The sequence below is a fragment of the Harpia harpyja genome, chromosome 19 (assembly GCF_026419915.1).
Source record: "Harpia harpyja isolate bHarHar1 chromosome 19, bHarHar1 primary haplotype, whole genome shotgun sequence".
NCBI lineage: Eukaryota > Metazoa > Chordata > Aves > Accipitriformes > Accipitridae > Harpia > Harpia harpyja.
Genome location: NC_068958.1, coordinates 23,535,056 through 23,546,470, shown reverse-complemented (window position 1 = coordinate 23,546,470; position 11,415 = coordinate 23,535,056). Strand labels below are relative to the sequence as shown.

At 56.5% G+C, this 11,415-nt stretch overlaps 1 protein-coding gene across 1 annotated transcript; it reads left to right on the top strand.

The window, feature by feature from the left end:
- The first annotated feature begins 3,627 nt into the window (after positions 1-3,627).
- On the top strand, positions 3,628-11,107 carry LOC128154254 (uncharacterized). Its single transcript, XM_052814520.1, has 4 exons — positions 3,628-3,921; positions 4,943-5,114; positions 9,612-9,747; positions 10,205-11,107. Exons 1-4 carry the CDS (start codon positions 3,628-3,630, stop codon positions 10,311-10,313), a joined length of 711 nt encoding a protein of 236 aa, XP_052670480.1. The 3' UTR covers positions 10,314-11,107.
- The last annotated feature ends 308 nt before the right edge of the window (positions 11,108-11,415 follow it).

Below are 11,415 nucleotides of genomic sequence, written 5' to 3'. Positions count from 1 at the left end.
AGTGTAGTCACCGAGTCCGGATGAATCTCTGCTGAACTACTCACAGTTTTGCAGCTTGGAGTGGCGGGGAATTTGGAAGGAGAAAGAGAAGGTGGAATAAGTGAGGAAGTGCGGAGAGCCCAAGCATAACTCCAAACTAGGGCAGGAAATGCACCGCACATAGCTCTAACCTTATCATTGAGGATGGATTTTAAGTGCTTCTTCAGTGACTCATAGTCCCTGAATGGGCTTGAAGGACTGTCCGCCTGAGACGAAAGGCCAGAGAACTCCAGATCAGATAACAGGTTATTACAAAGCCCGCGTGCTGCCTCACACAAGGCATCTGCCAGGACAGCGGCCGGGGCTGCTCGGCCCCATGGGGAGGGAAGAAATATGGTTTCTCAAGTGGGATTCCGGATGGGCAGAGGGTGGTGGAGGCTTAGCCGGAGGAGGACAGGCAGCATCCCTGCCTGCTTCTGGCAGCCTGTGCCGGGAGGTGCCGGGCCCTCCCGGGAGCTGTGCGTGGGCGAGGGACGGGACGGGGCAGAGCCCCGCTGGGCAGAGCTGCCGTGCGTGCCTGCGCCTGCAGCAGGTCGGGGCTTTCTGTGCCCGAGCCCCGGAGGGCTCAGCAGGACACGGGATGGGCTCAGTCCTGCTGCGCTGATGGTGAAGAGCGGGCGCAAGCTTTGTCTGCTCTGGACCGGGCATTACACGGAGCTGGCAGCAGCACCAGTGAGGCCATAGCTATTAATAACCCCTCTCCCGGAGCCTGCTGCAGCCCGTGCACGGGCTCTCTGCAGCACGAGGTGGGTGTGCGGGAGCCAACGGGCAAGGCTGCAGTCGAACAAAGGGCTGAGGGACTCAGCTTGCCTGATGGATGGATCAGCAGCAGCTTCCCAGATTCACATGTGCAGAGGGGAGGCTGGGAGCATCCCCTGACCCGCTGGAGGAGGGAGGGAGGCAGCAGGAGGTGGCAGTGGCAGCTCTGCACGCCCTGGCGGGACAGGGACAGGGACAGGAGCTCCGCTCGGGCAGGCAGGCTGCTGCCGTGGAGGGGACCCTGGCTTCTGCACTGCCTCGCCGTAGCTGCATCGCCCTGCGCAGCCCCTTGCATCCGCACGCTGCTCTCAGGAGGGATCTGGTTGCTGGTGTCTTGGCACGGTGTGGTCCCCTGCTCGGAGTCGTCCTTTAGTTCTGGCACTGCTGACCCTCCACAGAGCAGCGCTGGGAGGTCTGGCATAGCCCACCGCAGGGCCAGGCGATGCTTTCTTGAGCCTCTTCCTTTTCCAAGCATCCAGCGTGGCTGTTCCAGGCTGTGTCCTGTCCGAGACCTGTCTGGAGCGGACTCAACCTACACAGAGAGCTGCTCCACAAAGGCAGGCAGTGAGCAAGAGAGCAGCCTGCGTCAAGGCTGCTCTGAGCTGTGAAACCACAGCTCCCTGCAGGGCCTGGGATGGGACCTCTGGAGCCCTGACTACTTTCCAGCTGGGGTCTGCACCCTCCCTCCCCGAAATCCCTGTGGGAGACAGCATTGCCCTTTATTCCCCTTCTGAACTGTTGAGGTCCCCTTCCGATGGACAGTGGAAATGGCTGCTAGGTGTAACAAGAACTGCTAACGATCGTTCGGGTCCTGAGAGCTGGTGTGCACATAGGTGTGCATACATGCGCGTATATTTTTTAAAAATGCATATGTACTAAAACCTCTCCAGCATGAGAGTTGTGAGTCTTAATTAATGAATATCTCTTTGTTGCTGCGAGAGCGACATTCTTGGGGGCAGGGGGAACAGGGGCCTCTTTCTCCTCTTGTTTATACCCAGTCCTGGCCAGTCTCCTTCCATGGGTTTCACTGGGGACCACTCTCGTTGGCACAGTGTGACTGCCTTTGCCCCTGGTGACATGGGCTGGCCTCGAGCTCAAAGGGGCAGAGCTGGCATTCATGGTTCTTGCCACCATCTGAAGCGTGTTGTGAAGTTTGGTGGTTCCCTTGTACCCTGGCTCCTGGAGTCAGGTGAGGATGGGGGCAAATAGAGACAGGCTGAAATACATGTTACTGATCTAAACTTGCTGTAAAAAGCCCTCTCTGTATTGTGCCTTACATGAAAGATGCTGGTATGGTTCAAAGGTTAACTTTTATCTTAAGCTCAGCTAGAAGCTGAGGAGTTTTAGCATTTTTTTAAATAGCAGAAAAGTATAAAAAAAAGAGGACAAATTCTCATCTGTTATGTTGGTATTAATAGAGAGAAATTTAATGGAAGTCTGCAGAAGCTTCTGATTTACTCTTGTGTGAGATGGGATTGAAATAGCCCAAAGAATCTCATTGCTGCTGCCCGGATTCATCTGTACAGCAGAGAGCTATTAATGCTCTGTTTTCTTGCCTTTGGTCAATACATCTTGCAAGGCAGGAGGAAGCTGGATTATGTCTGCAAGTGTCCCAATGTCATGCTATGTTGGATAATGAACTGTGGCTAAATTGGATCAGCTTTTCAGTTGCCAGTGTCTCTGAAATCCAACAAGGAGTCAGGGCAGCAAGCTGTGCTTTCAGCCCTGGTGTGCCAAGAACAGAGCATTTGCTCTGATAACCTGTGTGCTGCTGTGTCGGGAATGAGTGTTAGGCAGCGAGAGCTATTGTGGAGATTGCAGGCTGGAGCAGCTGAAGTTCATTGTTAACCTGGAAATTGTACAGCTCTCTTTTGCTTGGTGCTTCCCTATGCCTTAAAAATGTCTGGTCTGGTGCAAATCCGCTGTTCAAGGAAATAGAGATGTAAGGAGAGCAGCATCTCACTGAGCTGTATTCGTGATTTGCTTTTGACCTGATTATTCAGTTAATCCTGGTGGGTGAGGAGCATGGCTCAGGAAGCATCCAGAAGGAATGCAGAGAAGACACCTGAAGGTTTGTGTTTCTATGGAAATTGAAGGTTTGATCCAGAGTTAGTAGAGAATATTGAAAGACCCCCCCTTGATAGCAGGGGTATCAAACCAGCTCCTCTCCCGTGTGTCTGCTGTGTGGTTGTGGTGTCTGGTGTGACGGGACACCCCCTGCCCTGCCCAGCGCCCTGCAGTGCGTGTGCCCCGAGGAATGGCCCCTGTGCTCCCAGTGGGCTCTGACCCACTCCTGGCGACACTGGGATGGGATCCCAGCTCCACGGACACTGCCGCATGCTGTCCCTTCTGTAACCCGCTGGCTGTGGCTCACCAAGGTTTCAGCAAGAGTCTCGGTGTTGTGGCTGAGACGGCAGCGTGCGCTGCTGGGGTGGCACAGGGTTGAGGATCAGCTCCAGACACCCCGATGGCCAGAGCATGGCACCCTCCTGGTCCTGCCTGGTGGGATGCTCTGGGGGCGGCTGGAAAGCTGGGGTCAGCATGGACCCCGGAGGAGCCCAAATCCCCTGTGGCTGGCGGAAAGCTGAGCCCCTTCCCCTTGCAGGCACCAGGAGTTCAGCCCAACACTTTATTATGACACTCCGAACGAAACAGGAGCGCATCTCACACCCCGGGGACACTCTGTGAGCGGGGGGGGGGCTGCAGGGGAGCGGAGGCAGCGCCGAGCTGCCCCAGCCGCACCGCAGGCAGGGTGTCTGTATTTTCATTGGAGTTCCCGAGAGCGTAATCCTGTTAAGGGCTGAGCGTCTGATTCAGCTGTCCTGCTAGATGGCTAATCCTGCCAGCAGGAGCGTGCATTATCCCATTGCTGGGGGAGGTTCTCCGGCCCCTCCAGGCACTGGGGTCACTGTGGGTGTCTCCGGCCCCTTCACCCTCCCTGCGGGCAGCCCAGGAGCCCCCGCCGCTGGCCCTGCTCCCCTCCCTTTGGGAAGCGAGCCCCCAGAAAGCCTGGGAATTATGGAACGCCCCGGGAGCCATGCAAAGGCTGTGTGGGCTCCTTTGAACTCTCCTGAGCAGCTTATGGCCCCCGGGCGTTACGGTGGGCACGCAGCCCGGCACCCGGCGAGTGCTCCATTGAGGCTGGCCGGAGCGCAGGGAAATCCCAACTTTGATCCCATTGTCTGCTTTGGGGCTGTGGCGTTCAATAGTTTCACAGCCAGGGAGTTAATTTTACTCATTACCTATACGTTTGCCAGGCTTAAATGCTATTTTTGCTCACGTCCCCCCTTCATTTCTGTGATTTCCCCTTATCTCGGGGAGTTTCACCCTTCTGCCGTTGCTGGCTTCTTACAGGCAGGACGCAGTCTGGTGGGGTTTGTTTCACTGGTGGCTGCCTTGGTTTCTTGGAGGATTGTAAATGCTCTTTAAAATCACATTTCTCCAAAATAGGCCATTTTAGTTGCAAACCTCTTTGGACAAAATGTGGTTTTGCTCTTCTCTCCCCTGAAAAAAGAAAAAGAAAAACCCCAGTGCTGATGAATAAGGAATATGTCGATAGGGCCAGTAATAAAACGTGTGGGTGCTTCCAACAGCTGTGAAGTCCCACATGTGAGAGGAGGCAAGGAGATCCATGGAAAGCTCATGGTGCCAGGGGCACAGAAGATTTCAGTGCGCAGCAGCCATTGTTTTGGGTTCATTTTGGCCATTTGATTATTTAAATTTTGGCCACAACCCATCCCCTGAGCAGCCCCAGGAATACCCATTTCATCACGCTCTGCTATAACCTGAGACAGTGAATCTGGGGTTAAAAGCCTGAAGGAAAGCTGATAAATGTGTATAATATAAACTATCGAAGAGTAAAAAATTCTGAAAACACTGGAGAAAGTAAATACAATAAATTTGGGGTGACATTTCTCTCCCTAACTCAGGTTTTCCAGCAGCAGCTGCCCAGCCCTCTAACAGCTCAGAACTCCGTATCACCTCCAAAATGTAATGAAGAGAGACTCTTGCAAAACATTTTTTTCTTGAACTAACTGAACATGAGTAACCTTGGCTCTTTTTTCACCTGGGGTCTCCCGCAGGGTCTGGCAGTGCCGTTGATGAGGGACAGATGCGCTGAGCTCTGCGGGTTTCTCCCCGGGAGCTCCCATTATCGCCCGGATCTGCCCCTTGGCCGTGGGCTGGGTGCGTGCCCCTGGGACCCCCGCCTGCCGGCTCGCTGCCATGTGTTTGTTTCTTCTTGTCTCTTCCAGTTTGGCTCTGCGGGAAACTCTCACTCCACATCCTCCGTGCCCTGGTCCCGGCTCCTCGGCCAGGTGGGTTGGGTTTCCACGTGGAGAGATGGGAACGGTGGGAATGGCTCCGGCTCAGCTCCGCTGGCTTCCCTAGCCAGGCTGGAGGGAGGGAAGCTGCGAGTGAGTGGTCATGGTCTGTTTGTTAATTTTATTTTTTTCTTTTGCTCGAACACAAGATGTGAGGGCACCCATGGTCTGTGTACAGCTGGGCTGCAGCTTAAACTGGAAGAGTCAATGAAAAATGAGAGCGCAACATATGAGAGAAGGCGATAAAGCATATGTATAGTGTTACTAATCCTGCTGCCCATCCTTAGCTGATGTCCTTGGGAAGATGCTAGTGGGAACGTGGTATCCTGAGACACCCTTGCAAAACTCTTCCCCATTTTGGGGCAAAACCCACAGCATGGCAAAGCATTTTTGCTTTTATCTATTATTAATCTGGGACAAGATCCATTACTGGTTCAGAAAGTACACTAACAGTTTTGCTGGAAATCCGTTACATGGAGGTCTTAATGCCGAGGTGGTGACATCTGGATCAGCCCTGCTGCACCAGGAGCTGGTTTTCTTTCCTGAAGGTCTCGTGGTGGGTTATGGCAGGAGGGACCCTTTGCCGTGCCGAGGAGCGAGTATCCCCGCACCGCAGGGGCAGGACAGCTCCTAATGGGAGCCAGTGGGGAGTGCTGGAGGGAGAAAGGCAGGCGGCAGGCCTGCCCCGGCTTTCCTCTGGGAAAACCTTTGCTCCTCATGACAGGCAGGGTGTTGTGAGGGCAGGCTGCGGGCTCTACCGGCAGACACCTTCTCGGCGCTCTGCCAAAACCTCGGTCCCTGTGTGGTGGTTTAACCCCAGCCAGCAACTAAACACCAGCCGCTCACTCACTTCCCCCCCACCCAGTGGGATGGGGGAGAATATCGGGAAAAGACACTCTGTCTGCGCAATGAGGCGATGCCCGCTGTGCTTCTGCAGGCTGGTGGTGTGGGACGGGACTCCCGTCCCTGCGGGCTCTCCTCCTTTTCTGCCAGGAGCTGCCTGCAGATGCCCCTTTCCTTCCCAGCATCGTGCTTCTGTCTCCCGCAGGCTCCCCAGGGCTGGCTCTGCGAGCCAGGCACCCCTTCCCGGTAAGCCCAGCTCCTCCGCTCCCTCCTCGCACCGCTGCGCAGGGGTCGGGGCAGGAAGATGCTAATCAGTGCCATCGGGCGCTGCTTTGATCTACGGGCAGAGCAGGGGTACGTGAAGCTTCGGCTGTGCCAAACAGATGGTGGGGGTTTTCCGTGTTCCTGCCTGCCGCCTTTTTGATGTCTAATCCTCCCCTCGGCTGGCCGAACCCTGCCTGCCGGTGCCTGGCCATGCCGCAGGGTGGGTGGCAGGGCTGCGGGCAGGCGATGGGCTGGTGGTGGGCACCGGGCTCTGGGTCCTCTCTGATGGCGGGGCCACTCGCAGGGCACAGGAGGGCTTGCAAAGATGCTGAGACGCCTAAAGAGCTTCTGCCAAGTTGCTGTATGCATTCAGCACGGTCCTGTTTATCCAACAGTGCCAGGGCACTTAAGCCCTTTATGAGGGCAAGACTTATGCCGTGTTTACCGGCTGGCGCGTGATGGTGTCTGCCGGGGTGGCACCCGGCTGGGTGCCCGCGGTGCCTGGGCTGAGCTCCCCGGGGCCATGGGGTGAGCGTGTACCACCCGAGCGACCCGCGAGAGCACGGCCCCCATTGGGATCCAGCCTTTGGCTCCCCACCAACGCACCTCCTAATAATTTTGCCTAAATGCTTTGCAAATCAGCCAGCAACCAATTTATCCCTGAAGTATTTTGGAGATGTCACTCCGAGAATGTTAATGGCGCGTGATTCACGGGGTCCTGCGTGCTGAAAAATGTGCAGCCGAGCAGCGGGCTCATGTGGGAGGGCTGCTGGGACAGCACACGGGGGGTTGGTGATTTATTGATGGTGGGTCATCTCGGCTTTTAGACCCCGCTTCCCTCTCGTGCAGCACAGCAAACTGAGGGAGAGACCGAGCCATTTAGCTGGCGAGGATATCGTGCTTAAAACTTGTTATTTTTGGATCGAGTTTCTGAGCCCCATCTCCCCCCCGCAGCATTAAACACGGTTGTTTATTGGAGCTGACAGTAGAAACACAAGCAGTTGTCGGTCGCTTCTGCAAGAGTAGTGTCTACCAGCGGTGGAATGAACATGACGGAGCCGATGACTAATACAGCTTTGAATTTTATATGCTTCCAGCTAACGGGTCCCATATGTTCCACCGCTGCAGCCCGAGGAGAGAGTGGCTCGTTCGGTGCGGTGTCGGGCCCCGGGGCAGGAAGCCTCGCTGGCTCCAGGACCTGGCTCCGAGGAGCGGGCGGCAGGGCCCAGGACCGCGCCGATGCCCGGCTCTGCCCGTCCCGGGGAAGGGTCGGCGAAGGGGCTCCCGGTCCATGGCTGATGCGGGGCTCACACCTGAGCACGCGTCCTCTCTGCTGCGGCTGCCGGAGCCATGCTGCGGACGTGTTGGTGCGGTCCAGACCTCTGGGGGCTATCAGGAGCGTGTGTACTTGTAGCTCCGGGGCTGGTGCCGCTGGGAAGCTCTGCGGGCAGCACTGAGCCAGATTCGATAGATTTCTGAAGAGATCAAAGAGTCTCCAATCTACCCTGGCTAACCTGGATCTCTCGCTCTGCAAGAGACTGTCATGATCAAATGGATACCCTTGGCCTGGAGCTCTCTCTTGTAGCCTGTTGGGAGGAATAAGCAGCAGGGGAAGCGGTGTTTCCTCAGCAAGCTGCTGTGTCGTTAAAATAACCCATTGGCTCTCACAAATCATGCTTAGTAAAAATGTGTGCAGCTTTATTGCAAGAGATATTATGAGAACCCAGGGAGCAGTTAAAACCCAAGTCAAGCACGTGTAGACCACGTCCTCCCTGGGCACCCAGGCTCCTGGTTGCACGTTCCCATATTTGCCCGTGGATGCTGCCAGCCCGTGTGCCCGGCTCCTGCTGCTGGAGCAGCACAGCAGTTCTCTGGAGGAGCAGAGGCACTGTAAGGCGATCGCATAGCTTGAACAGGTTGCTTTCCAGGACCTACAACATGAAGAGAACATCCTGGAATAACTTCCCACAGCCTGTGCTTACTGCTGCCGGTGCTATGCCAGGGCTGAACTAGGGGAAGGCTTTTGTCCTGTTGCTTTTGTTTGCACAGCACTGGCTGGACTGCTGCTGCCTTCCCGTTTGCTTGTTGCTGCTAAGGGTGTGTTTTGGCTTATTGCAGTTATTCAGATAAAGATCAGAATCCATCTTGTTCCCCTCCAAATGAAGAAGGAAGTAATAAGAAGACCATTGCCTCTTGCAAACAGCCGTCTGTGGTTGGCAAAGTGTTTCCCACACTCTCCTTTGTGGTCTCACCTCCCGGCACATCTGTTCCCTCCCTTGTCCTTTGCCAGACTTGGCAGCCGGTCACTCCTCGGGGCAGTACCTGGGGCAGCCGGGCTCACGGGCACAGCTACGGGCTGTTGCAAACGGCTGTTTAAACAAGCATGTGGCATGTTCCTGAGTGGCTGACTCTGGGAATAATTCCCCAGTCCGGGAGAAGTTTGGCATCCCAACCACTGGGAAATAAAACACAGCCGTGATGGTGGCTGGCATCTGGTCCCCCATTGATTGACACGGCAGAGCCTCGTGGCCGTGCCCAGGCCAGTCGTCTGCTCCCTGGGGAATTTTGACCTTGTGTGTTTTTAAACTCCAAGTGCAACCTGAGTCCAGAGCTGGCAAAACCAGCAGGTGGTGAAGGTGAGGGCTCTCGGCGCTTGCTGCTGCCTGCGCCCTGCCTCCGCCGAGGCTGGCAGCAGGAGCGCGAGACCTTTCCTTTAGCGATGCTCTCGATACCTGTCATTTCTCAAATGCCGCGGGGCTGGAAGCACAGGCCAGCGTGTGCCGGAGGACACAAGCTGCTGCCCTGGCTCCTCTCTTCTGGCTCCTGGAGGAGAGTTCGCCTCCGGGCGCTGCTTTGCTGTGCCGTGGGGCTGCGGCACCGATTGCTGTTTAAGCTCCTCGCTGCTTCTGGGCAGAGGTGGCCCCGGCAGCGGTGTTTCCAGGGGGGTGAACGCCAACCTGGCCTGTGCTGAAATTCCCGTTCGTGTTTCCCGCTAGTTCCCATCTGTTACTTCACTCGCTTGATTAATCTGCCAAAGAAATTCCTGGTATAAACACAGCATTATCAGAATTTTACTCCAGACTTGGCCCCTGGATTCCCTGCCAGCTTTTGCTGGTATTGCACTTTTGCTACAGCAACTCTTTGGTGAAAACAAACCGCCTGCAGAAAGTGATGGAGGCCACGCACGGAGCTGGGGAGGCAGGGGTGCTTTGGGTCATCCCCTGGGAAAGGCTGTGGGTGCGATCGTACAGAGATCAGCTGTTTGCATCGCAGCCGGAGGCAGCGTGGAGTGCTGGGGCCAGGGGGATGTTTTGGCGTTCTGGAGCACGCCGGGAAAAGGACCTGTTGCAAGCGTGACTGTATTCCCTTTCCCTGTCCGCACAGATCTCCTGCCGGCAGCACTCGTGGTTGGAACTGCAGCCACCGTCACAGGCAGGAGGGTTGTGCTGGCGGAGGGGGACACGCGCTGCTGCCTGCTGCGGGCACGGGAGCTGCTGGAGAAGATGGCTTCTGGGGGAGGGTGAGTTCATACCCACGTGCGCACACGGGCATGTGGCTGCCATGCCAGGGAGGCACTGCTGGCCCGTCTCACTGCCCCGGACACACGATTGCATCCTGCCGCCCCTGGCCATGGCCAGAGATTTCCGTGTGTCCAGACAAGACTCCACACAGATTAGTGGGCAGATCTGAAACTGCCTGTGGGTCATGATCACATTCCCACTAACAGCTGGTCCAGGAGACGCTCACCAGCGAGGAGCTGCATTTAATCACGCTCCTGTTAGCACAAGGGCAGAGGCTCATCCTTCTAAGGCTGAAGGTCACTGGGTTGATCTCAATCTCGATGGCCGTAGGACAGCCCAGGCCATGCTGGAGTCACAAATGGGATCAAAACACCTAGTTCCCGGTTCAGCACTGGGAAGCGGTACCTGTTTTCCCAGGGCAGTGTTGGAAAAGCTAGCCTTAAAATTTTTCCTTAGCAGGATGAAACAAAAGGCTGGAAGGTCCCAGGCCCTCTCTTCCCCCGGCAGCCTTTCTGCGGCACTTGTCCTCCTTGCCACCTCTCTTTGGGCCTTGAACCTTTCCTGAAGCCAAGCACCGGCATGCTGTGGCAGTCGTGGCAGCAGTTGTGAGGACGGTGCTGCCCAGCACCAGTGTCACTAATGCACACGCAGGAGTCGGAGCCGGTCTGCAGCTTGGCATCAGCCTGCATAAGGGGTGAGCTGCGTGTGTGCCGGCGCTAGCAGCACTTGAATTTGAGCCTGTCTGAATTTGAGGCTTGATTTTCTCTCACCCCTGCTCCTTTACTTTGTAACTAATGACAAATCAAGTCCATTCATTAAGAGGAGGAATCTGATCCTGCAATTGAGGAAAGATCGCTTCTGAGCTATTCTTAGCTCACTAAGGAGTTGCGTTAAGAGGCAGATTTTGTTTTCACAGCCCACCTGGCAGCTGAGAGTGCTCTTGTCAGAGGCTCTGCTCCTGCCCTGTGCTTCGGATCCAGGCACATGGCAGGGAGATCACAGGGAGCCGCCTCCTGGCATCCCTGAAATTGTTTCTGTTATCGGATGGGAAGAACTGAGCAGTGCAGAAAGGAAGGATTTGCCTTGTGCCACCGATAACGCTATTGTTAATTACTGTGATAGCACCAAGACGGCCTGCCGTGGCGGAAGGGCTGGATAATGCCCACAGAGAGCCCGACCCTTTCCTTGCAGTTCTGCAGTTAAACGCAGGCAGCAGCGAGGGCTGGACTTGGGGTCACAAGAGCCATTTGGCAGAAGGGGCAACACAGGAATTTGCGCCCAGGGTCACGCCTGGCAGTCGGCGGCACTGGCAAAAAGGAAAACGTTAACTCTGGTGTTGGCCGTCTCGGGCTGCCGGAGCATCCCTGCAGGGCTCCCCGGCACGTCTCGCACTGGGAACCCCGGACGGACGGCGGGTGCCGGAGGCGTGAAGCGGGAATCTGGCGCGGGGCCGCGTGCTCGGTCGCGTCCTGACTCCGGGTTGCAGCTGGCGAGGAAAGGTTGTGCTGGAGAAGCCCCGAGGTTCCTTCTCACCCGTGGCGGCGGTGGGCCGGGGGGCGGACTGGGGGCGCCTTCGCCTGCGAGGCCGGTGCCCGGCGGGGACGGGAAGAGGGTGCCGGCGCTCGGGCGTTCCCGGCCGGCGGCTCCGGGGGAGGCGGCGCGGAGAC

Coding starts and splice junctions, on each gene's coding strand:
- LOC128154254 (XM_052814520.1), top strand. CDS start 3,628: ATGGCTAATCCTGCCAGCAGGAGCGTGCATTATCCCATTGCTGGGGGA. Junction 5,115..9,611: donor GGTCCCGGCTCCTCGGCCAG/GTGGGTTGGGTT, acceptor CTGTCCGCACAG/ATCTCCTGCCGGCAGCACTC. Junction 9,748..10,204: donor AAGATGGCTTCTGGGGGAGG/GTGAGTTCATAC, acceptor ATTTTTCCTTAG/CAGGATGAAACAAAAGGCTG.